At 42.8% G+C, this 22,450-nt stretch overlaps 1 protein-coding gene across 11 annotated transcripts in view; it reads right to left on the reverse strand.

Moving 5' to 3' along the window:
* The window catches only part of BPTF (bromodomain PHD finger transcription factor), a 64,349-nt gene extending 42,483 nt beyond the window's left edge, over positions 1–21,866 (reverse strand). For all 11 annotated transcript variants that reach the window (XM_081849471.1, XM_081849468.1, XM_081849465.1 and 8 more), the window contains exons 1-3: positions 21,149–21,866; positions 8,212–9,034; positions 2,188–2,411 (exon numbers count right to left, since the gene is read on the reverse strand). In XM_081849471.1, the coding sequence (XP_081705597.1) occupies positions 2,188–2,411; positions 8,212–9,034; positions 21,149–21,851 (1,750 nt within the window). In that variant the 5' untranslated portion in view covers positions 21,852–21,866. The remainder of the gene's footprint in view (positions 1–2,187; positions 2,412–8,211; positions 9,035–21,148) is intronic.
* Between the last annotated feature and the right edge of the window lie 584 nt (positions 21,867–22,450).

Consider the following 22,450-nt stretch of genomic DNA (forward strand, 5'->3'; position numbering starts at 1 on the left):
GGGCGGCGAGGCGGGAACGCCTCCCCCCGCCACCCGGCATCGGAACGATGTCCCGAAGCCGAGCGGCGGGGCGGGAAAGTCTCCCCCCGCCGCCCGGCATCGGAACGATGCCCCGATGCCGGGCGGCGAGGCGGGAAAGTCTCCCCCCGCCGCCCGGCATCGGAACGATGCCCCGATGCCGGGCGGCGAGGCGGGAAAGTCTCCCTCCGCCGCCCGGCATCGGAACGATGTCCCGAAGCCGAGCGGCGGGGCGGGAACGCCTCCCCCCGCCGCCCGGCTTCGGGGCAGGAAAGCCTCCCCCCGCCGCCCGGCTTCGGGGCGGGAAAGCCTCCCCCCGCCGCCCGGCTTCGGGGCGGGAAAGCCTCCCCCCGCCGCCCGGCTTCGGGGCATCGTCCCGATGCCGGGCGGCGGGGCGAGAAAGCCTCCCCCCGCCGCCTGGCATCGGAACGATGTCCCGAAGCCGGGCGGCGGGGCCGCGAAGCCTGGGCGCGCTGGCAACTCTCCGCAAGGAGCGCTCCCGCTGCTTGCGGAGAGGTCCGCGAAGCCTGTCCTGGACCTCTTCTGAAGGCAGGCGGGGGGCAAAAGTCTTTGTCCCCCCTGCTTGCCTTCCCAGGGGCTTTTAAATCGCCCGGACAGCGGAGAAGTCCTCGGCTGTCCCGGGCGATTTTAAAATGCCGCCTGCCAGAAGAGGTCGGGGGAAGGCGATTTCCATAGGAACGCATTAATTGATTTTCAATGCATTCCTATGGAAAACCGTGCATCGCAAGACGAAAAACTCGCAAGACGAAGAGACTTGCGGAACGAATTAATTTCGTCTTGCGAGGCACCACTGTACATCACTCAGTCAATATGGATAATCTACAACTCTATAAGCAATGTCAGAGAACATGCATTAATTGCTATTGATTCTGCAGATTAATTGAAGTTTTGATAACATGCATATATGGTAACCTAACAGATCTACAAATCTGTGGCTCCTGGACATTAATCTGGCTCCAAACATGCAAAGACTGAAAAATAAGGCTGAGCTGTGGGATTATGGAAACCTCAAGTTAGCAACTCTTCCAAAAAGGATGATAATCAATCTGACCTGCTCCTGCCCTCATTTATTTATCCGCTGCAATATTTTCAGTGCTCTAGAACTAGACTCAGATCCCAGTGCCACCAAGAAATGCATTTGGTTTGAAACAAGTGCAGACTTGAGAAGAAAGCTGCGCTCTTCCAAAAGGCAGATTTCTCCAAAAGCAAAAGGATGCTCACTGCAAAATAGGGTCCTCAGTTTATGTCTCCAGTTGTTGCCCTGTTTTAAGGCACCCAGCCTAGATGTAGCCAGTAATCCAACCGTTTGCAAAGAAACAAAAATTTGCTATGGCTGTTACAAAATAGAACACTGCCAAGAAGGGATGGTTGTGAATAAAAAGTATGGAGCAGTTGGTCTTGCCCATACTGACCCACTTAAGACTGAAGTATTATTTCTTCTATAAAGCAGTGGAGGTTTTGTAAATGCCACTAGGTATTATGATCAACTAAGGAAACTCATAACGGACAAACACTATACTGGTGACTATTTTTCAAAGGCACACTATAGCTAGCTATATTTAGGAGTGAAAAAGACAAGCTTAAAGTCATCAGGAAGAGCTCTATAGACTACAGGTGTTAGAGGAAGAATCACATTTTATCTTTTGCTTAAGAGCAAAAATATACCATTTTATCTTTAAATACACCCCCCCCCCACACACACAGAGTTCCACAGCCAACACCATTCAATTTGTTTCCTCCTGAAAAGAGCAGAGAAGTCACCTTCTGCTCACATCCTTCTGTATATAGATCTCCTGCAGTTTCTCGGGTTTTTTGCACTATTAAACAAAGTCTGCATAGGTTAGCGCTTTTTCTGGGGCAGCAACAAGGGTAGCCCTGGACCAATGCTTGCCCATTTCCCTGAAAAAAATCTGTAAGGCCTAACAGGTTTAATCGAACCTTCTCAAATGTACCTAAAGGCTATATGTATTCCAGTGGCACTATAAATGCAGTCCATGGAACTTGGCCTTCCCAATTTTAACAGACATGCCCTTTTCCTCATAAACCTTTCTTCACTAGAATACACGTCAATGAAGTAGAAATTCAAAATGCGCTCGATAATCCATTCTGTGCTGTTAGCAATTCAGGATTAGTTTTGTAGATTCTTACCATTTGCTGCAGCAAGAAAAGATTTGTTGCTACCCCGTGCTTTATTGGTAAGGTCCTCCGTTATATCCATATGCCGATGTATTTCTTCACGCATTTCTTCCAGAGTTTTGCAGATATCAGCTTCCCAGTAATCTTTGTCAAGGCATTCAATTAATTCTGCCAGCTGGACTTTTGTGCTATAGTACCAGATTTTCTTATCTTTCTCACACTCTGAATCTTCCTCTCTGTGACAGTATTAGAATAATTGTTTATGAGACAAATGGCAATGAAACATATGTATATACTGGGAAAGAAACAGGAATGAAAAGAATAACTGAGTTCATATCATAAGTTCACTGTTGAGCATGTATTTTTAGTTTACCACAAACAGCTATTACCAAACTCTAAAAAATGTTATGATAACATAATTCAATTCTTCCATAATTCAACTGCATAATATGAGTTGCCACATTTAAAAATTGTATTATCACAAAACACAAACCTTTTCTTCCCTTTCCAATACACAAATAATATGTTTCGTTACCATACCGTACTATAAAGTATTATGACATTCCCATACAAAAGGAATTTTCAATGATAATTTCAAAAATTAGACACTGAATCATTCGAAGAAATGATTATTTCTTCCAGGATGTTCTGTGGCTTCTCACCTAAGAAAAATCTCAACATAGGTTTTATTCACCATGGAGTCCTGTACAACCAGTTAATCTGGTCCAATTATTGATGACTTGGAACTGTATAGCAAAAATATGCTGACTCTATTTCACACAAATATGGTGACTGTCTATTTCACACATATCAGAATCATTAAGTGGAGGGCAAGCACTTTGGGTACAGGCATTATTACTTTACATCACATTTAGCCAATCTTGGTAGTCAGAAGAAATCTGCTGTCATGACTGACCCTGCCCATTCTCTTATTTTCGATATCGTGCTGAGCTTTGGGGGTGCTCCAAAGCAAGAATTAAAAGATATGGTCTGAAAAAATAATGCTTTGCCACTTTAACAAATCCACACTATGCATTGCGGAAATAATTCACTTTTAAAATTTAATAGTATTATATGACCTTTGCTTCTTTTTATAAATCCAAGAAGCAAGTAACAAATGTATGTACAACGAGATGAGAGTAAAGATGAAAGAATATTAAAGAAAAGCCCTTAAGGTGGGGAAGAGGATGGAGGGAGTGGAGGAGACCTGGGAGAAGATATAACACATCCAATGTGGCTGCACATAGGCTCTGTTCACACATCATGATAAGCAACAAACCCCACTTTACTATGAATGACCAATATGTTACTGCACATGGCTCAATCACTTCTGCTTTGCTCCACCCTGTCTGAAACTTGGAAGAACAAGCTATGAAATACTATATGCAATGGCTTTAATCCTAATGTTGCATACAAAATTGCATTTAAGTTCTTGCACACCTCAGCCTACAACATGTCCTACTGCAAACAATGAAGTCTTATGAATTAAAGTGTCTACTTCTTTGTCATGTATCTAGATGTCTGCATGACTGCCTGGTGCAATTGGTATGGAGCCCAGGGGTTCAGTGGCAGAGTGCATGCTTCACATGTAGAGGGTCTCAGGCTCAACTGAAAGTTAAAAATGATCAGGCAGCAGGTTTAGATGGGAAAGCCATTTCCCTGAGACTCTGGAGACCCACTGCCCCTCAAAACAGACAATGCTGGGTGCAAGATGGACTAATGCTCTGATCTGGTGCAAGGTGGCAGCGTATGTTCTACACAAAAAAGTAGTTTTTGCTGAACCAGTTGGCATAGCAAGTATTGTAAAGGTAAAGGTAAAGGCAAAGGACCCCTGGACGGTTAAGTAGACTATGGGGTGCTCCACTCATCTCGCTTTTCAGGCTGAGGGAGCGGGTGTTTATCTACAGACAGCTTTCTGGGTCACGAGGCCAGCATGACTACATCGCTTCTGGCACAACGGAACACCGTGATGGGAAGCCAGAGTGCACAGAAATGCCGTTTACCTTCCTGCCACAGTGGTACCTATTTATCTACTTGCACCGGTGTGCTTTCGAACTGCTAGGTTGGCAGGAGCTGGGACAGAGCAATGGGAGCTCACCCCACCACGCAGATTCGAACTGCCAACCTTCTGATCGGCAAGCTCAAGAGGCTCAGTGGTTTAGACCACAGCGCCACCCATGTCCCTGTAGCAAGTATGGAGTCAACCCAGGGACTGGAGAGCTGAAACCAGCACAAGGGACCAAGGCTCCTGAGAGGCTGTTTCATCTACATCACGGCAGGGAAAGACCAGGCTGAGCTCATTCATTGGCCAGAAAAGAAGTGGCTTCAGAAGCTTCCTCCCCACACACTACCTGCCAGAGAAACACAGCAACAACTGCCAGTTGCCCAGGGACTGCAGAAGTAAAGGAAAAGAACACTCTGGCCTTATCTATCAGACAAAGGAAAAAGAAATGGCCATTAGTACTCAATAAAGAATACCAGCAAGGGAAGCTCAGCCTGCGCTCCCCCCTCTTACACCCACTTATAGCTCACCACTGTGTTCTGGCATTAGAGAACTGACCTCCCTCTCCTACCTTTCCCATTTCCCTTTCCTTGTGTGTTCCTGCAAACCTGATGGCAATGCCATCTCTTTTAACTGATGTGAGCAGCTGGGGGGGTGGGCAACATTTGTCTGAAAAGTGGAATACAGTACATATAGAAAAATATACAGTAGTAAGTAAATAGTTGGATGACATGCATTTTCCATTCAGACTTTGATATGGAAGACCCCCAGTTCATTTCCCTAGCGTGCACTGCAAATTTAGTATGTGTAATTATCTCTTTAAAGATTTACACTGCAGTCTTAATCAAAATATCAAAGAAGTCTAGCAAGAGGAGAAGTATCAGGAGCACCCAAAGAGTCTGGCCTAAATTTGAAGACGAGGCACTTGAGTTTTACCACTGGGCAGCCTCAGGGACACTGAACTGTCACTGTTTCAGTAAAAAAAAAAACCAATGAATTTTTCAACAAGCCCCTCTTACACGGCTTAAGGGAATATCTTTAGATATTGAGGCTTTACACAGAAATGGGACTCAGCTACATTACTAAAGATACAGCAAATTGAATGCACTATAAACATGCAACACCAGATGGCGCCAGAGAGCAGGAAATTTTAAAACACAGTTTTCCATAGTGATTTTTTTTCTTTTGTTAAAACGATCTAATTTCTGACTTATTTATAGCATTTCCCCCCCATGTTTAGATCCACCTTGGGTCTACCTCAGATTCGCATTATTCTTCACTGGCACAGATGCGAGGAGGCAATCAGAAGCTTTCTTGATTAGCCAGTGTTCAGCATTACACCTGAACTCTAAACTGCACTTCATCTTTAACTATAGTAATTGAAAATAAGTCAGCTTTGTAAATCAGGGATTGAAATTTACTTGCTATCATATTCTTAAGACTAAATGCAGTTTGTGTTTGGACATCAATGATAGCCATATGCTTGTAGGAAACAAAGTAAAGGGTTGTTCTCTAAAATTTTATTATCTATATTCAACACTATACTGCTATAGCAGACTTATAAACAAGCAATAATGAGCCATATCGAAGACCAGCCCATTCTGCTATGCTGCTTACAATTTTTTTAATGGTGCGCCTTTTCTCAAGTACCAGTGTAAGATGTTTGAATAAAAAAAGAAAAGTTTTTCAGTTTCATAAAAAATTCTCTGCCCTGTTACCTAGAGGCAATTTTTGCTCATCCTAGGTGAATAGATCACTGGCTGTTTGCAAGCCAACAATGAAGCTGGTAGGAATCAATGGGAGTTTTTTATCTTCACGGTAAAGGAAACTCCTTGAGAAGTAGATACGTCCTCTCAAATGATCAAAATACAAGGGCTTTATCCAGAGTGCCATCTTTTCTTTCTACAGATATTTACTGTACTCATTAGTGGTAAGATCACATGCCTACAAATGGATGTGGGTTTACAGAGAAAGACAGCAACTTTGCACTGAAAAAAGGTCCAACGGTTGATTCTTCAAAATATGAAGTACAGTGGTACCTTGGTTGTCGAATAGCTTGGCTCCTGAACAAATCGGCTCCCGAACGCTGCAAACCCAGAAGTAAGTGTTCCAATTTGCAAACGTTTTTTCAGAAGCCGAATGTCCGACACGGCTTCCGATTGAGTGCAGGAAGCTCCTGTAGCGAATCGAAAGCTGCACCTTGGTTTTTGAACTGTTTTGGGAGTCGAATGGACTCCCGGAACGGATTAAGTTCGAGAACCAAGGTACCACTGTAGTATGAAATCCTCATACAAGCTGAGATTTCATGCCTGATGATCTCATATATGAGTTTTTACTACAGAAAGATGCATTGAGAAAGCACAGAGTGTCATTTAGCTCTTTCAAAATGAAGAGAATTTACTACTGCATTAAATACAATTTATATAATAAACTGAAATAACTTTTTGTGTTTTGGCAAATTATAAATACCAGTCAGTTAAATTCAGGACTCTATGCCACTGAAAAAACATTGAATTTGGTAGTGGGCACAAAATTCACCTTCCTGAGAAGGAAGCTTCTGCTTTCTTTCTTTTTTAAAGTGATGTTTCCACATGTAAAAGACTTTCTTGAAAGTATAAAAGCAATGGTGCTGAAATTGCAGAAGCCATAAAAGGCAGAGTAAGATTTTTCAAAGATTGGGGGGGGGGGAATATGGGACTTCAGAGTTCTTACCCATCCCCAACTGGCAAAATCAGCATGGATTTTATAAAATAGGAAGTCAATGCAGTATAAATTAATTTAACCTAAAAGGAAATCATACAAACTTAGTCCATTTGCATAATATATACATCTTACAGAATCTAGCTTTTCTTGGAGAATAATTTGGATGGCCTGCACAGAATTTAGTTTCGTGCAGCCATCGAGTACATAAAACTTACTGCTATATTAGGAAGCAAAAACATTTCCTCATAGCCACACCAGAGGCAGGGAAAGAGGAAGGGGAGCAAGAGAGCCCCAGAGCCTGGGTCCATTCACATTACACTAAACTGTGAATTAGAACAGGGATGGGGACCTCCAGTTCATGTGGTAATGAGGAAAAACCCCCGCACTTGACAAAGCATTTTTACAATGCCTTGAAGTGCCTACCATCACCTCAGAAAAATATATTAATGACTCTACAGACAGGATGGAATCACCACCCATGGTAGCCTGACACCATTTGCAGAAAGAAACACAGGTGGCAGGCAGGGTTTCTTACTCATTTTATTTGACTTCTATGTACTTCAAATTGCTGTTTTATGAGATCAGGTGTGAGGTGTGAGAATTGCATTGCTCCAAAAGCTGCTTAGTTGCCTGATAATGGTGTCAGCAGAGTTGCAATTTCTTTTTCCAACTGAGACTCTTAAAATAAACGGTATTTAAAATTTTATTCTTAGAAGAATCAGTGATCTGGCCCTTGGGCTTTTGTTGATATTCAGCAATTTGTAATCTTTTCTGATGCATTCTAAATCTCAGGGTTCTGCAATCATGCCTCTACAAAAAATGACTTTGCACACTAAGCTCTACTACCTGGGTCATAACATAGCAGCTATGTTGCATTTGGATTTAAATGAAGTCACTGCCTAGGCTTGAATTTGTAAGTTATGAGAAAGATAAGAAGGAAAGAATGGATTCACAAAATACTAAAATTTCAGCAGTACTCTCAGGGTTAGAAAATTGTCACTTTGGAGAAAAAGAAAGTAATACTGCTGTTAAGCTTGTTCATTCAAAAAACATTAAATACAAACACTAACAGGATAACACAAGTTTTCTGTTGCCAGACCAGATCTTATGTTTCTAAACCCCAACTTTTGTTTTGAAACACTGTAAGCAGGAGCCTGGTATTTTTCAGTGACGGACACTTCATTTCGCCATTGGCCCCTCACCCCCCGCAGTGCAATTTCTACTGAATGGAGATATAAAACACATTTTTGGCCCAATATAAAAGAAAATCCCATCTTCTTGAAAATCCACCATGCACCAATATTGTTACTGTGCTTAGAACATTTACTTACATAACAAGCCTCCTGTTCAGGAACCAGTATTTCCGCCTGTTTCTGTCATATCCAATAGGTTCATGTCGAATGTATGGTTTATTTTTTTGGATTTCAGCAATACAGTCCGTTACACCAGGCACCTTATGTGCTACACAAACTTCACACTGCCATTCATCCTCAGGTACCTCTTCAAGAGGTGGTTTCACACACTCCAAGTGGTACACAGCTGAGCAAGTTTCACAGCAAAGCAAATCCCCCAGTTTGTGACAAACTCTACAATGGTCATCGTATTGTATCACACCTTCCGACATTAATTCCTCGCGTGCAATGTTTGTTGTAAGAAACTGATCCACTAAAAACTGCAGGACTTCAATTTTATTCTCAACGGGTCCATAGGGGTAGTCATCTGCCTCTTGGAAAGGAAGAACATGATGATATTCCTTGTCACTCTCACAATAAACCCGCAGAACCTCGGGCCACGTCATCCCGTCTATGAAATACAATGTGGAATTAACGCTATCTTTGAGGTCAGCAGGTCCAAAGGTAGTATTTGAAGTGTCTTCTTCACGTAAAACAGCTTTTAAAAGCACTATATGCATCTCTGCCATAAGTGTACACTGCTCCTGGCTTACCAGAGCAGCACAGAAGTCCTCAAAACGAAAAGGGGACAGTCGCAAGACAGTGCCAAAGTTCCGCAGTACCTCATAGATGGCAATAACATTCATTATATGCTCATTAGGCACCATTAAGTCCTCTGAGGATTTAGGCAAGTCAAGAGAAGGGACATCTTTTTCTTCCAGTATTGGAGAACGTGGACGATGTACTCTTTGTCTCCTCCTACCTGTAAGTAGAAAGGAACAATAAAAGATTAACAGGAAACAGAAGTAGATATAAGTTCACTTATTATACAATGAATGTGATGTGAAATAAGAACCATGTTAGAAGTTTCTCGCACACTTCAATGGTCTTACACAGTTGTATTTTAAAAGTCTTGAACTTGCACTTCAACATAGGCAGTTATTCTTCTACCTTAAATTGAAACTAACATACCATGCGTGTTGCACTTTTACCAACCACTTTCCCATTTACAAGGATTAGAACAAAACGTTTCCCTCTGCAAAGGGAAGGGCTCTTTCCATTTCTCAAAGGAACCATTTTATATTGTAAACTGCCCTGTGATCCTCAGATGAAGGGCAATAAAGATATTTAATTAAGAACCATCACCACCACAAGGTAACCATTTTATCTGATTCCCTCTTCCCCGTGTAGTCTCCAACACCACTAATCCTCAAATTTTCAGGGGAAAAGAGGAATCAGCCAAAAGTGCCTTTCCACCTCCTTTTCTCTACCTCAAGCAGAACTTAGCTGAGCACAATCCAAGCCCAAATCTTGTTTCCTCTCCTAAATTTCAATTACGTGAGAGACAAGTTCATTTTTCTTGTTTAAGATATTGGTACGAGTGAAAGAGCTCTACAGAGCCATTGTGCCTCCTGTTTAAGTTTGCTGAATCTGTGGGCTTTCAACAGTTCAACGAAAACATTACATAAATATATTGCTTTCCCAGATGTTGTAGGGTTTCAGTCCAGGAGGCATGACATGCATATATGCCATGACTGCATGGCAGCTTAAGCTGTACTTTCTGGTTTTCACTGCACATTCCTCACTGCCTACAAATCAACCTGCTCTTTAAAGTGAAGAGGCAATGTGAACAGCTGTGGTAAAATCTGAAATGAATTTCCCTCTATTTGTCTACAAATTCAAAACACTTCTTTCTTCCTAACTGTAATTCAGTTGCAAAAGCTGGAAATGTTCCGTTTTCTCTTCAGTGATGAACAAAAACATATTACTAACTGCAAATGGGAGAAATCACAGCACTCTAGGAACACTTTACTAAATAATAATTGCAGCGCTTTGCATTCTGATACACTCAAATCTAGAAAACAGTTTACCCTGGATTATGGTTTCCATTTAAATTATATCTCTCTTTTGCTGAAGCTACTCATCCATATTTTATACAATGTTTCTCTGATCACAAAAAAGCAATAAACTGTCTAATTCAGAGTAGTTTTGAATTCTTCTTTAGATTTCACAGCAGTAGCGTAACAACTAGAGATGCAAAACACTTAAACATATTCAAGGTACTGTAGTGGTAAATAGGTAAAGGTAATGTAAACAGAGTTTCCGTGTGCTCTGGTACTTGCCATGGTGTTCTGTTGTGCCAGAATCCATTTAGTCATGCTGGCCACATGACCCGGAAAAGCTGTCTGCGGACAGCTCCCTTGGTCTGAAAGCAAGTTGAGTGCCACAACTCATAGTCGCCTTTGACTGGACTTAACCGTCCGGGGGTCCTTTACTTTTACCTAGTTGCAAATGCTGTGGGATCCAAAGCCTTTCTAAAGAAAATTAAAAGTGAGTAGAAACCCTATTGATTGATTGATTGTTTTTAAACTCAAAAGTTTTGGACAATTTGACACAAACCAAGTTTTCTAGGTACAGAAGTTATTTTTTTTCCTTTTAAAATCTCTCATGACAAATTCCCAGAGACTCTTCCTCTCCTCTAGTTGAAACCTGTTATCACTAGATAGAAGCACTTAAGCATCAGATAAAGCAAGAACACTGTGACGCAATAAACCTGAGAGGTTCCCTTTTTATTTTTGCTGTTGGATGCTGGTCGTTACGTAATTTTGTTATATTTATAGTACTAAAATGTTATTTTCTGTATGTAATTATATTTGCTACTGTGTCGTTTTGCTGGGCTATTATGAAATTATTTTTGCATTGTTTGGTTTTGAAATGTTTTCCTGTTTCCTTTGTTGTAAACCACTTTGAGAATGAATTTTATGTGGGAAAGCAGCATACAAATAAAATCAATGAATGACTTGTTGAGTGAATCACTTAGCCCAGATTTATTTCTAATCTTTCACTGGACTCCTGTCAATAACAAATGGTTGTCATGTCAAGGTCGCTATGAGGACAAAATTTAACTGGTAAAAGAGGCTACTGATTTCTTAAAGAACTCTTGAAATCCATATAATGTATGTGTGTATTAAAAGTGCACAGGAAGGGGGAAATGCCATTGGCGGTGCTGTTTTGAAACTACCAATATTATTTATTTAGATGGTTCAAGGTTCACTCAGCAATTACTTTAGATTACTCAAAGCTTATTCTGGAGCATCAGGCATAGTCCATGCTTCCAATGAGGGGGCAACACAAAAATGGGGCGTTTCAGTGGTCTCCCCATGGTGCCATTTTTATCGATCCTTAGGAGCCAAGCAGTGTTAGAAAATCGGATATATAAGTTAGGTGCCAAATGGCACCTGGGCTCTAGGTTACGGTTGCCACAACGGAGTATCTATTCGCCAGAAGGTTTGACTAGATGGCCCTCAGCATCCCTTCCAACACTACAATTATCTGATTCTATGATCTCAACTACATTGCTTGATTGTAGCTTGCTCTTACAACAATCCACTGGTCCCCAGTATGCAAGAAGAAGTAACACACAGGGGAAACGGAAATAGTATTAACTATGAACTAAGGCAGAGGTTTTTTAAATGGTGGTCGCCAACCTGACACCCAGAAATCTCCATAGTCTCAACTGGACCCGCACCTGTAGCAAAACGTGCCTGGTACCTGCGGAATGTCAAAGACTGGAGCCAAGCAAATAATATATTTTTTAAAAAAACCAGGGCTTTTGGTCTTTAATTTGAAGGGCTTCAAGTATTTGCAGCCTATTTTAGTGCAACAGGATCTGTAAGACCAGCCCTTTATCTGTAGAGATGCGTTGGTTAGGTTTTCATTGGTTGTGCTTTTTAAATTTGGTTTTAGTGTTTATGATGTGTTTGAAAGTTGCTTTAGTTCACTTCTGTGAGAAAAGCTAATAATAATAATAATAATAATCCAGTTCAACTGCCCCAAATGACATTTAGTAGTTTTCCATTTTAAATAAAGTCTGGTTAAGATATCAAATGCTGGCCTAAGAGACATAATACGCCTGGTGGCTTTCACCATTCTCCTAAACCTTAGTATCCATCACAGCCCTTGCTTAGGAGGACACCCCACGTCTATGGCGCCATATACTTTTCCAAAGTTAATATTCTGACCTTTTTGGTCAGTGGGGGAAGACTATTCCAAATAACTCTTAAAAATAATTCTTAAAAAACCATCACTTTCTTGAAGTGATAATGAACTTTTTCATGAGGAGGCAACTACATCCATCTTGCACTTGTAATGTGCCTGTGAGTTATTCAAGGTATTGATTTGTCAATAAATTACTGCAAAATTTGGGACAGACTGCAGTGGGGAATCTTGTGTTTCAATTCTATCGATCCCCACAAAAATAAAGCTCCCTGGGCTTATCACGTGAGGACTATCACATGAGAAAGCTATAATAGCTCTTAATTGGTCAGTGATGTCCTATTCACATGTGCACGTTCTGTAGTACTGGAACGTTTGCACAGTTAGAAATCAAGAGGTCAAACTTAGAGCTGGTGCATGTTCAGAACTGAGCAACTGCCAAGTTTACAAGTGTGAGTGGCCCAGCAAAAACAACCCTACAGAGTTTATATTTTGTGTCTCATTGCCTCAGACACAATGATTTTTAATAGACTCAACTCAGTTCATACATTCAGCTGTCAGCCATGAAATATTCAATAATTTAAAAATCATCAACAGCTAAGTGTGTGAACCAGGTCTTTTGAGAGTTCACATACCATGTGCTTTATACTACACATACATGGTAACAGAACAGAACAGATTTCACAATTTATAAGCAAAAACACCAACAAGTATTTTTACCACTGTTATTATTGTTGCTAGTACGTCCCTGGGCAGGTTACAACAATTTAAAATTCATAACTAACAATCATTAAAACAAATGTCAGCCACAAGAATAGGGTGGATCCTGAAAACACACATCTTAGACCAAGGTAAAGAGGTGCATCTTCAGCATTTGCCAAAAGCTATACAGTGAAGTTGCCAGATGCAATTCTGTGCAGAGGGAATTCTACAGTTAACCTGGTAACAGGATGCATCCTGATTTAAACCTGATAACTGCATATATCTTGTTGGGGAGGGGGAACACAGATACTTAGCATGACATACACTCAACATAGCTATGACTCTGCACTTTAAATTCTGCTACAGCTGACTACAGAAATTAGGGCAGAGCCAACAACTGCCCTACTGGTTCACAAAACAAAGCTCTGAAAAGAAGCACTCCAAGTTATTATTTAATTCACGTTATGAGGCTAGTTTGGTTGTGGGTCTTTAGTGTAATGGACTTCAGGACATGACAGGGTTATCAGGGTTCCAGATTTGAGAACTGTTAGCAACAGGGTTGTCTGCCATATAAAGCTTAATAAAAACAATATAATCATGGCCAACTTCTTAAGTTTGATGGGAGGCTAAAGACTGTAAAAATCTTTCAATTAACCGGAATACTGGATTGGATGAGGCTTTAGTTACACGAAAGTCCTGAATGAGAATGCACATTCCCTGATATACATAGAGATATACCCAGCCAGTTTAACAAGATGCAGATGTTCAAAGGGAAATGTGTACCCAGGCACACACCTGCATGAATACTGTATGCAAAATTTCCTTTTAGGATTTGGGCAATTAAACTTCAGATCTAATGCCAAGTTTAGGCAATATGCTACAAGTGAACAAGCCACAGTGAACCTAAGGTTTACAAACGCACATCCTCCACCTGGGTTGTCATTAAGAAATTGTAAAGCTTTCAGTGTGGAAAAATGTGGTTTGTCAAGATATCTAGAACAACGAACTGTGAGTAACATTAACTACTGTTAGTTTAAGACACTGATTATGCACCCCTCCCCCCACATGTTCAGAAAAGGTGCTGATTTTCTGATCTGTACCCTCTTCTCAGTCACCTTTCACAAATTACCTAGATTACAAGTAATCTTAGACTGCCAACCTACATTTAAAAATAAACTTTCTAGTGCTCTTGTTGTGAAGCAACTTATAAGGTATTTACAAACCACAAGCCATGCAAGATTTGCATGGATCAAGGGTACCTTATGGGCTGCCTTCTCCTGCATTAATGTAACCACCAAATGAGGCCTTGCTTCATCTCCTGCCACCATCTGAGGTGCAGTTTATTTTAATTCATTCATACCAAAATACTAAAATTTATACTCTGTTTTTCCTTTCCAAAAGAAGTTGCTCAAAGCGGCTGACAAAAGTATTTAAAAAGCACAAAAATAAAATAACAATCCACCTTTTAAAAAAACTAACCATTGCACAAACCATTACTAAAAGCAACATCTAAGAACAAAAAGGAGGAAGAGCTGGAGCTTGCAACAAACAAATTACATAAAGCAGCAGCAGACACAAAGGCTTGTTTAAAAAGAAATGTCCTCAGTTCCTGGCAAAATACAAAGAGGGAGGAAGATGAGCTAACCTCTTAGAGCAGGGAGTTCCACATCTAAGGTATTGTCACAGAGAATGCCCCAATAAGCATATAACTAATGCACAAAGGGATGTGGCCAGACAGTGACTGTAAGAGGAATGGAAAAGCTGATGCACCAGCCAAAGCACTTCTGGTGGCATCTTAAAACAAGGCCAAGGCCAGGAGTACTTCGAAACTATGAATTTGATTTTGTAAGGGGAGTGCAATCAAGGCCAAAATGGGCTGGCTTCCTATTCAAATAAACCGTTATTTAATCCTAGCCTTTTTTGAACGAAAGCTTTAATTACATGCTTACCGATTTATGTCATGTGACAGTTAAGTTGGGTGTTCTCGTAAACCTAACCAACTCATGGATTATGAAGAGCATTTTCACTTCTGCAATGAAAATTCTCGGGGAGGTTCAACGGACCTCAGAAGAGTGCATACAATGTAAACAGAGCAGCACCCCTAACCTTAGCTCAGTGCAGAGTGATATATATTACAATTGACATGCCACTTGTGCAAAAGGTAATCAAATACTGGAAGGCATCCCTGCCCACTTTTGGCAGAAGCCCTACTAATTCTGTGTGATGTGACCATAGGACGTGCAACCATTGGTGGAGTTTTTCAGTCAAAGTGAGTGAAGTTTAATCAACAATAGGCATAACCATGCCCACTGTGATCCTGAATGACAACGGCAACATATCAGTGTGAATAGAGCACCAGTTGATAAAGTGTAACTTTTAAACAGCTCTCTTCTTCCATCCCCAGCCTTTACACCATTTTCCAAAGAGTGCATTGTTGAGGCCACGGCATGGATTACTAAAGCTTTGTAATGTTGCAAAAAATATTAATCCTTACCCTAACCGTGGGTAAGAGATTGGAATCACCTACAAGCTTGCACATTAATCCCCTGCTCTGCTTACCAAGATGTGCTATTTCTCCATCGACATTTACACTTACCATGGTTAGCTTGAATAGCACTTTGAAAAGCTGCCTTCTAACAAACTCTAGTTTGAAGGAGTCTTAACACTGCCTGTGAAAAGCAAACGGAGGGAGAACTTGTATGCAAAGCGGGGAAGGAAAGAGCTTGCAAGTCTATAAGGCACATATTACCACATCACTGGGCCACTGTTGTACAGTGCACATTGGCATAATGTAAATCAGGCATAGGCAAACTCCGGCCCTGTTTTGGGACTACAACTCCCATCATCCCTGGCTAACAGGACCAGTGGTCAGGGATGATGGGAGTTGTAGTCCCAAAACATCTGGAGGGCCGAGTTTGCCCATGCCTGATGTAAATTTTACAAAATGAAACATCTACTGCTCTGAACTATTAGTCACTCCACTTTACTCATAATTATTTTCCAGAAACAACAAATTCTCAGTAAAGGTAAAGGGACCCCTGACTGTTAGGTCCAGTTGTGAACGACTCTGGGGTTGCGGCGCTCATCTTGCTTTATTGGTTGAGGGAGCCGGCGTACAGCTTCCGGGTCATAATAATAATAATAATAATAATAATAATAATTTATTATTTATACCCCGCCCATCTGGCTGAGTTTCCCCAGCCACTCTGGGCGGCTCCCAATCAGTGTTAAAGACAGTACAGCATTACATATTAAAAACTTCCCTGAACAGGGCTGCCTTAAGATGTCTTCTGAACATCAGGTAATTCTTTGTCATGTGGCCAGTCATGTGGCCAGCATGACTAAGCCACTTCTGGCGAACCAGAGCAGCGCACGGAAACGCCGTTTACCTTCCCGCCGGAGCGGTACCTATTTATCTACTTGCACTTTGACGTGCTTTCAAATTGCTAGGTTGGCAGGAGCAGGGACCGAGCAACAGGAGCTCACCCCATCGCGGGGATTCAAACTGCCAACCTTCTGATCGGCAAGCCCTAGGCTCTGTGGTTTAGACCAGTGTTTCCCAACCTTAGGTCTCCAGCTGCTGTTGGACTACAACTCCCATCATCCCTAGCTAGCAAGACCAGTGGTCGGGGATGATGGGAATTGTAGTCTAAAAACTGCTGGAGACCCAAGGTTGAGAAACACTGGTTTAGACCACAGCGCCACCCGCATCCCTTCACATTCTCAGTAGCGTTCGACCACTTGTGACCAAGTGAAGATGCCTGGGATGGCGCCTGACATCTCCACCATCTGAGGATTACTGGATCTGGACTGTTTTCACACACTAATACCCCAGCCTGTAGAACTCTATCCGTTATATTTTATCAGAACAACTGGAATGCATTTCTGGAACCAAATTGCCTTTTCTGTGCAGCCTGAGCAGGAGCGGTCACCATTAAGACACCACAATAGGCCAACATATACATGGACTGTTCCTGATAGTCTTTTCTTCTTTAAGGTCTCAAAGCTCTTAACCTAGCTCAAGGTTGTCGTCTTGAACTAGCCATGTGTTTAACTGAGAATCAATCAGTCAGTCCATCATTTGGAAAACAAGACTTTAGAGCTGTCTTGCCCCAAAATGGCAACTAGAAATTCCATTTTGGCAACTGCAACCTCGGTTTAAGGAGCCATTTGGCGCCTAGCTTATACACCTAAGTTTCTAACACTGATTCTATAGCACTTTAACAACACACATTCTAGGGTGTGTTTATGTATGTGGGTGTGCGTGAACCAAGTAGGTCAATAGGTGGATGCAGTATTTGCCATCCAGTACACCATCACAACCAAAAGATTATGGTAGGGCCAAACAAACCATGTCATACCAGAAGCCAGCAGAATGCAGGTGCACACTGTTCAAGTTCACCTGCCCTACTCTTCAGTTGTTCCCCATGAGGAGGAAACAAACTACAGCAGCGGATTAGCATTATGTTGCTTCTTGTTATCTCTAGGCCAGTGCTCTGGTTTGGTTCCTCCTTGTTCAGCAAAGAGGGGAGCAGCAGGGCAGGCATGATTTGACAAGTGTATACCACCTCGCTGCTGATGAACCAGGACAACAAAAACATAAGTAGCTACTGAACCCGATTGATGGACCATCATTGGCCATTGTAAAAACAAGGAAAGCCTGACACCAACTGTCAGAAAGAAGCAGCAGCCGCAAGAAATACATGTAAAGTAAATCTGGCTGTTTTGTTTTAAGGGTCATTCCATGTCAAATGATCAATTTTTTAATATATATTTTTTACCTTATGTCATCCAATTTCCTTAATATTTTGTACTTGTTGAATGATCAAAACTAAGTTAAAATCTAAAATTTTAATTTTTTATCTCATCCCGTTTTTGAGCTATGAGGGTGGGAAATTAAAAATAATAATACATTGAAAATTTTGGCCTTGCCGGGCAAAAAACTAAGAACTCAGCTCAGAATTGAGATAGATCATGAAATGAAGTACAAACAAGAATTATTTCAAAGCGTTAATTCTATCAAGCAACAGCAAGCTATCACGCTGCCTTGAAACACATTTTTAAAGGAAAAGGCTGACTAGCTTTTCAAATGCCTGAAAAATAACTGATATTATATTTTGAAGCCTAGTTTATTCTGTTATATTTTACTCCAAGAAGACCCATTTATCCTAAATAGAAGTAGTAAGGCAGACATGTATGTACCTTATATATATAAGTTAATGTGATCTCATTGAGAAATTTTGATGAAATTTTGCAGGTAGCGCTTAGAAACATTAAATAATCAATACATTTTTTGGAAATTTCTGAACATATTATTTTTAATCACTTTTTAAAATTTAAAATTTTGTAACTTAACTTTAAAATGTAAAGTAAGGTGACATATCACATTAAAGCCAATGACATTCTGAAGAGATTGGTATTTTTAGTTTTGACATACAGTATCTCAAATCTAGGTTGACATTGTAAGGTTTTTGTGTAGACCAAAATTGCCAATTCTTTGAAATTTCAAACCCTCATAACTAAAAAACAGGATGGGATAAATAATTTTGAACTGAAATTTGGGACTGTCTCTTACACTACAGTGGTACCTCGGGTTAAGTACTTAATTCGTTCCGGAGGTCTTAACCTGAAACTGTTCTTAACCTGAAGCACCACTTTAGCTAATGGAGCCCCCTGCTGCCACCGCGCCGCCAGAACACAATTTCTGTTCTTATCCTGAAGCAAAGTTCTTAACCTGAAGCACTATTTCTGGGTTAGCAGAGTCTGTAACCTGAAGCGTATGTAACCCAAAGCGTATGTAACCCGAGGTACCACTTTACTTTCAGGAAACTGAAAGTGGAAGCAATATAAAATGGTAAGGTAAATGTGATTGGATCACTTGATATAGAATGACCCTTAACACCAACTCTTAACTCTTTTAAAAACCGTTAGAATAATCACTGTGTGTGTGTGTGTGTGTGTGTGTGTGAAAAAGTCATCTCCACTGCAAGACATCAAATATCTATCAGTGGCACAATGTTAGCATACAACACAAATTAGATACAAAACAATACATATTTTAATTTGGGTATGATTCAGTTTCTGAATTGATCTGATTAACGTTAACACATAACATTTTAGAACTGTGGCAAATCCATTCAGAAACTGAATCATATCCAAATTAAAATATACACTTTAGAAGCAAACTAAACAGCACTAACATTTGCTTTTCTACAGGTGAACAATTATGAAGGTCTCCTTGAATAAAAATTCAGTTCCTATGTTGTCGATATAGAAAAATATTATTAGTACTATGAAATAATCCATTGAAAAGCCACAGTGAAGGGAAAAACCACAGCTAGGAAGCATTACAGCTAAACAATAATTTAAACTTGTTCATACAGTGTTCACTCTCATATTGTGAATTAGGAAAGCTTGCCTTTATTCAAGCACCTTAACAACAAACAAAATTAAGCGCCTTTTGGAAAACTCCATTTTAATATAGAGAAGTGTGTCTTTTGATGTTGTGATATAGATGAAAAATGGGTCCGATTTCCCCCATAACTTTCACACAGCCACTGTACTGTACAGGCATATTTAGTAAAATGTAAGCTATTTCAATATTCCACACTGGGGTTTTCCTTGTCAAACTGTAAAAGCACAGAACTGTCATATCACTCACATCTACCAATATACAAGTCCCAATCCTGATTGTTTACGTACTTGATGATAAAACACATGCAAGTATATAAAAATAGTTGCCACCAAGTAAGGAAAGTTAAGCATGTAAGATTTTATGCAATAATATTTTGCTGAATTAAATCTACCTTTTTTAATAAAACCCCCAAAACATTCTTAAAATGCTAGTAGTTCAGCATGATCCATACTACAATCAAACTCTTAAAACTTGTTATAAAAAAGTTGAACATAATTTCTTCCAATGGTTGAACTGGCAAAGTCACCGTAAAATTAAAAACCACAAGCTCTCTTTAAAACAAGCTGGAAGCAAACACTGCTGCATAACAAAAATTGGTAAAGGAAAATAAATAAATAAATAAATAAAAAGATATCCATTTGAATGTTTTCAATTACTACAAATACATGTGATGGGCTTGCATGCTATGATTTAAACCATACTGCGCTTCTGCCAATAATTTGATCTCTATTCCCAACGCACTGCTTTCCTTTGTAAACAAAAACACCACCCCCTAGTTTTGCACGAAGTCAAGAGTCTGCAAGTTACTCCCCCCCCTTCCCCAAGCATCACATGCGTGCCCCACACGGGCTCCCTTTCCCCTATTTCACTCATCCCCAATTTATTCTTCCAAGACAGTGGTTCCCAATTAGCTGATTACCGAGGACCCCCTATTTTTCAAGAGCCATGGACACCCCAGCCTCGCTTTGCAACATGTTGATAACTGCATGGTAGCTGCCTCTACAAAGCAATTCCGTGCACAAAATGTGGGGCAGCCCCTAATAAGCAAAGGAGTTTTGGTATGTACTAAAAACAGGCCCTAAAATGTGTGATATTACCATGCAGAAAAGACAAAAAAATAGTTGGGGGTAGGGCAAGGAAGGGATGGGGCCATGGATCCCCATTCTAATGACCCCCTATTTTTCAAGAGCCACGGACCCCCCCCCCCCGCCCGCTTTGGAACATGTTGATAACTCCATGGTGGCTGCCTCTGCAAAGCAATTCCCTGCACAAAATGTAGGGTAGTCCCTAAGAAGCAAAGGAGTTTTGGTATGCACTAAAAACAGCAACAAACAACAACAGGAGGCCATAAAATGTGTGATATTACCATGCACAAAAATGACCCAAAAAATTAGAGAGAAGGGAGGCAACGGATGGGGCCCCTAACTGGGAACCCCTGTTCTCAGACCATGTTTGCCATCTCCTCTTCCTGCGAACAAGTAGCCTAGGATCGCTATTTATTTTCTCTCCCTCTCTCAAGTTCTGCCACTGTGGCTTCCCGCACCTTGCCCTCTTCCTGCAGGAGCCCCTCGCTTCCCTTCTCCCCACATCTTGCCCCCATTGCAGCGCGCAACCCCATGGCGCGGGGGGGGGGTTCAGCACCACCCCATTAACCCCCCCCCAAAGCAAAAACCCGTCCACCACCCCTTCCCTAACGCGATGGGCTCCGGGGTGGAACAAGTGGGGGGGGCGACCCCCCCTCACCCCCCCTACCCCTCGCCGTACCCGGGGTGCTGCTGTAGGTGCTGTGGCTCTTGAAGCTGCTCTCCGTGCAGTAGCTGGCGTCGTCGTCCTCGTCCTCCTCCATCTCTTCGGGGTAATCCGAGTCGTCGTCGTCGTTCTCCTCCTCCTCTTCTTCCGCCACGGCCTCGTCTTCCCCGGAGTCGGGCTTCTCCCCGGACTCGCCTTCCTCGTCGTCGGACACGGCACTCTCGTCCTCGTCGCTCTCATGGTCGTCGTAAACCACTTGGCTGCTGCGGCCGCTCCTCTTGGGAGCGGAGGAAGAAGCACCACCACCTGAGGCGGCGGCGGCGGCGGCGGGCGCCCTGCTTTGGCTTCCTCCTCCTCCTCCCGCCGCTGCTCCAGCAGCAGCAGCAGCAGCAGCAGCAGCAGACCTGCCCCTGCCCCGGCCGCTATTGCCTCCCCCGCCAGGGGTGCTGCTGCTGCTGCTGCTGCCGCTGCCGCCCTTCCTCCTGCCGCCTCCCCTGACTGAGGGGGAGGCCTGGGCAGCGGCCCCCCTCGGCTTGGGCCCTGCAGCCCCGGCCGCCTGGGCCGAGGCCGCCCACCTGCCCCGGCTGCTGCCCCTCAGGCGGGAGCGGAGTCCCCCGATAGGGCCCGGCGGCGGGGCTGCTGGAGCCGGGGTGCTCGCCCGAGCCGGGGCCGCCGCAGGCTGCTGGTGCTTGGGCGGCCTGCCTCGCCGGCCCCGCATCGCTGGGCGCTGGCCGAGAGCGCTGAGGGGGGAGGTGTTGTGTGTGCGCGCGAGGGCCTTCGGGTGGCTTTTCCGAGCGGGCGGTTGCGCTCTTTCTCCCTCTTCCTCCCCGCCCCCCCTCCCTCGCCGGGGAAGGAGGGCCTCCGGCGAGCCGCTCGGGCCGAGGGGCTTCAATGCGAAGGGCCGGCGTCCCGCTCGGGATCGCCGCCGGCCGCCATCTTGTTTCTTCGCCTGCCTGCCTGCCTGCCTCGGATCGCTCCGCTCCGACAGGGGGGAGGGAGGGAGGGAAGCGGCGGCAGGGCCGGAGCGGGTCACGTGGCCGGGCCTTGCCTGCGCTTCGCCGGGAGAGGCGGAAGGGGGCGCGCGAGAGGGGAGCTCGTTCGGGGATGATGCTGATGTTGCGGGTGCTGCCGCCTGAGCCAGATCTTCTTTGCACCCGCGAAAAGCCGCGTCCAGAAAACACGCGGGGCGCGATCGCTTTCGCAGATAAGAGTTAAGCCGCGGCTCATTTGTACACGGGACTTAAATGCCGCACGCATTGCAAACGGTCCCCTTCGCTTGTGTGTCTGAAAGGCCTGTGTCTGGAACAGATGGTTCCT

The sequence above is a fragment of the Podarcis erhardii genome (genome assembly GCF_964252035.2).
Source record: "Podarcis erhardii genome assembly, chromosome: 2".
In the NCBI taxonomy this organism is placed as follows: domain Eukaryota; kingdom Metazoa; phylum Chordata; class Lepidosauria; order Squamata; family Lacertidae; genus Podarcis; species Podarcis erhardii.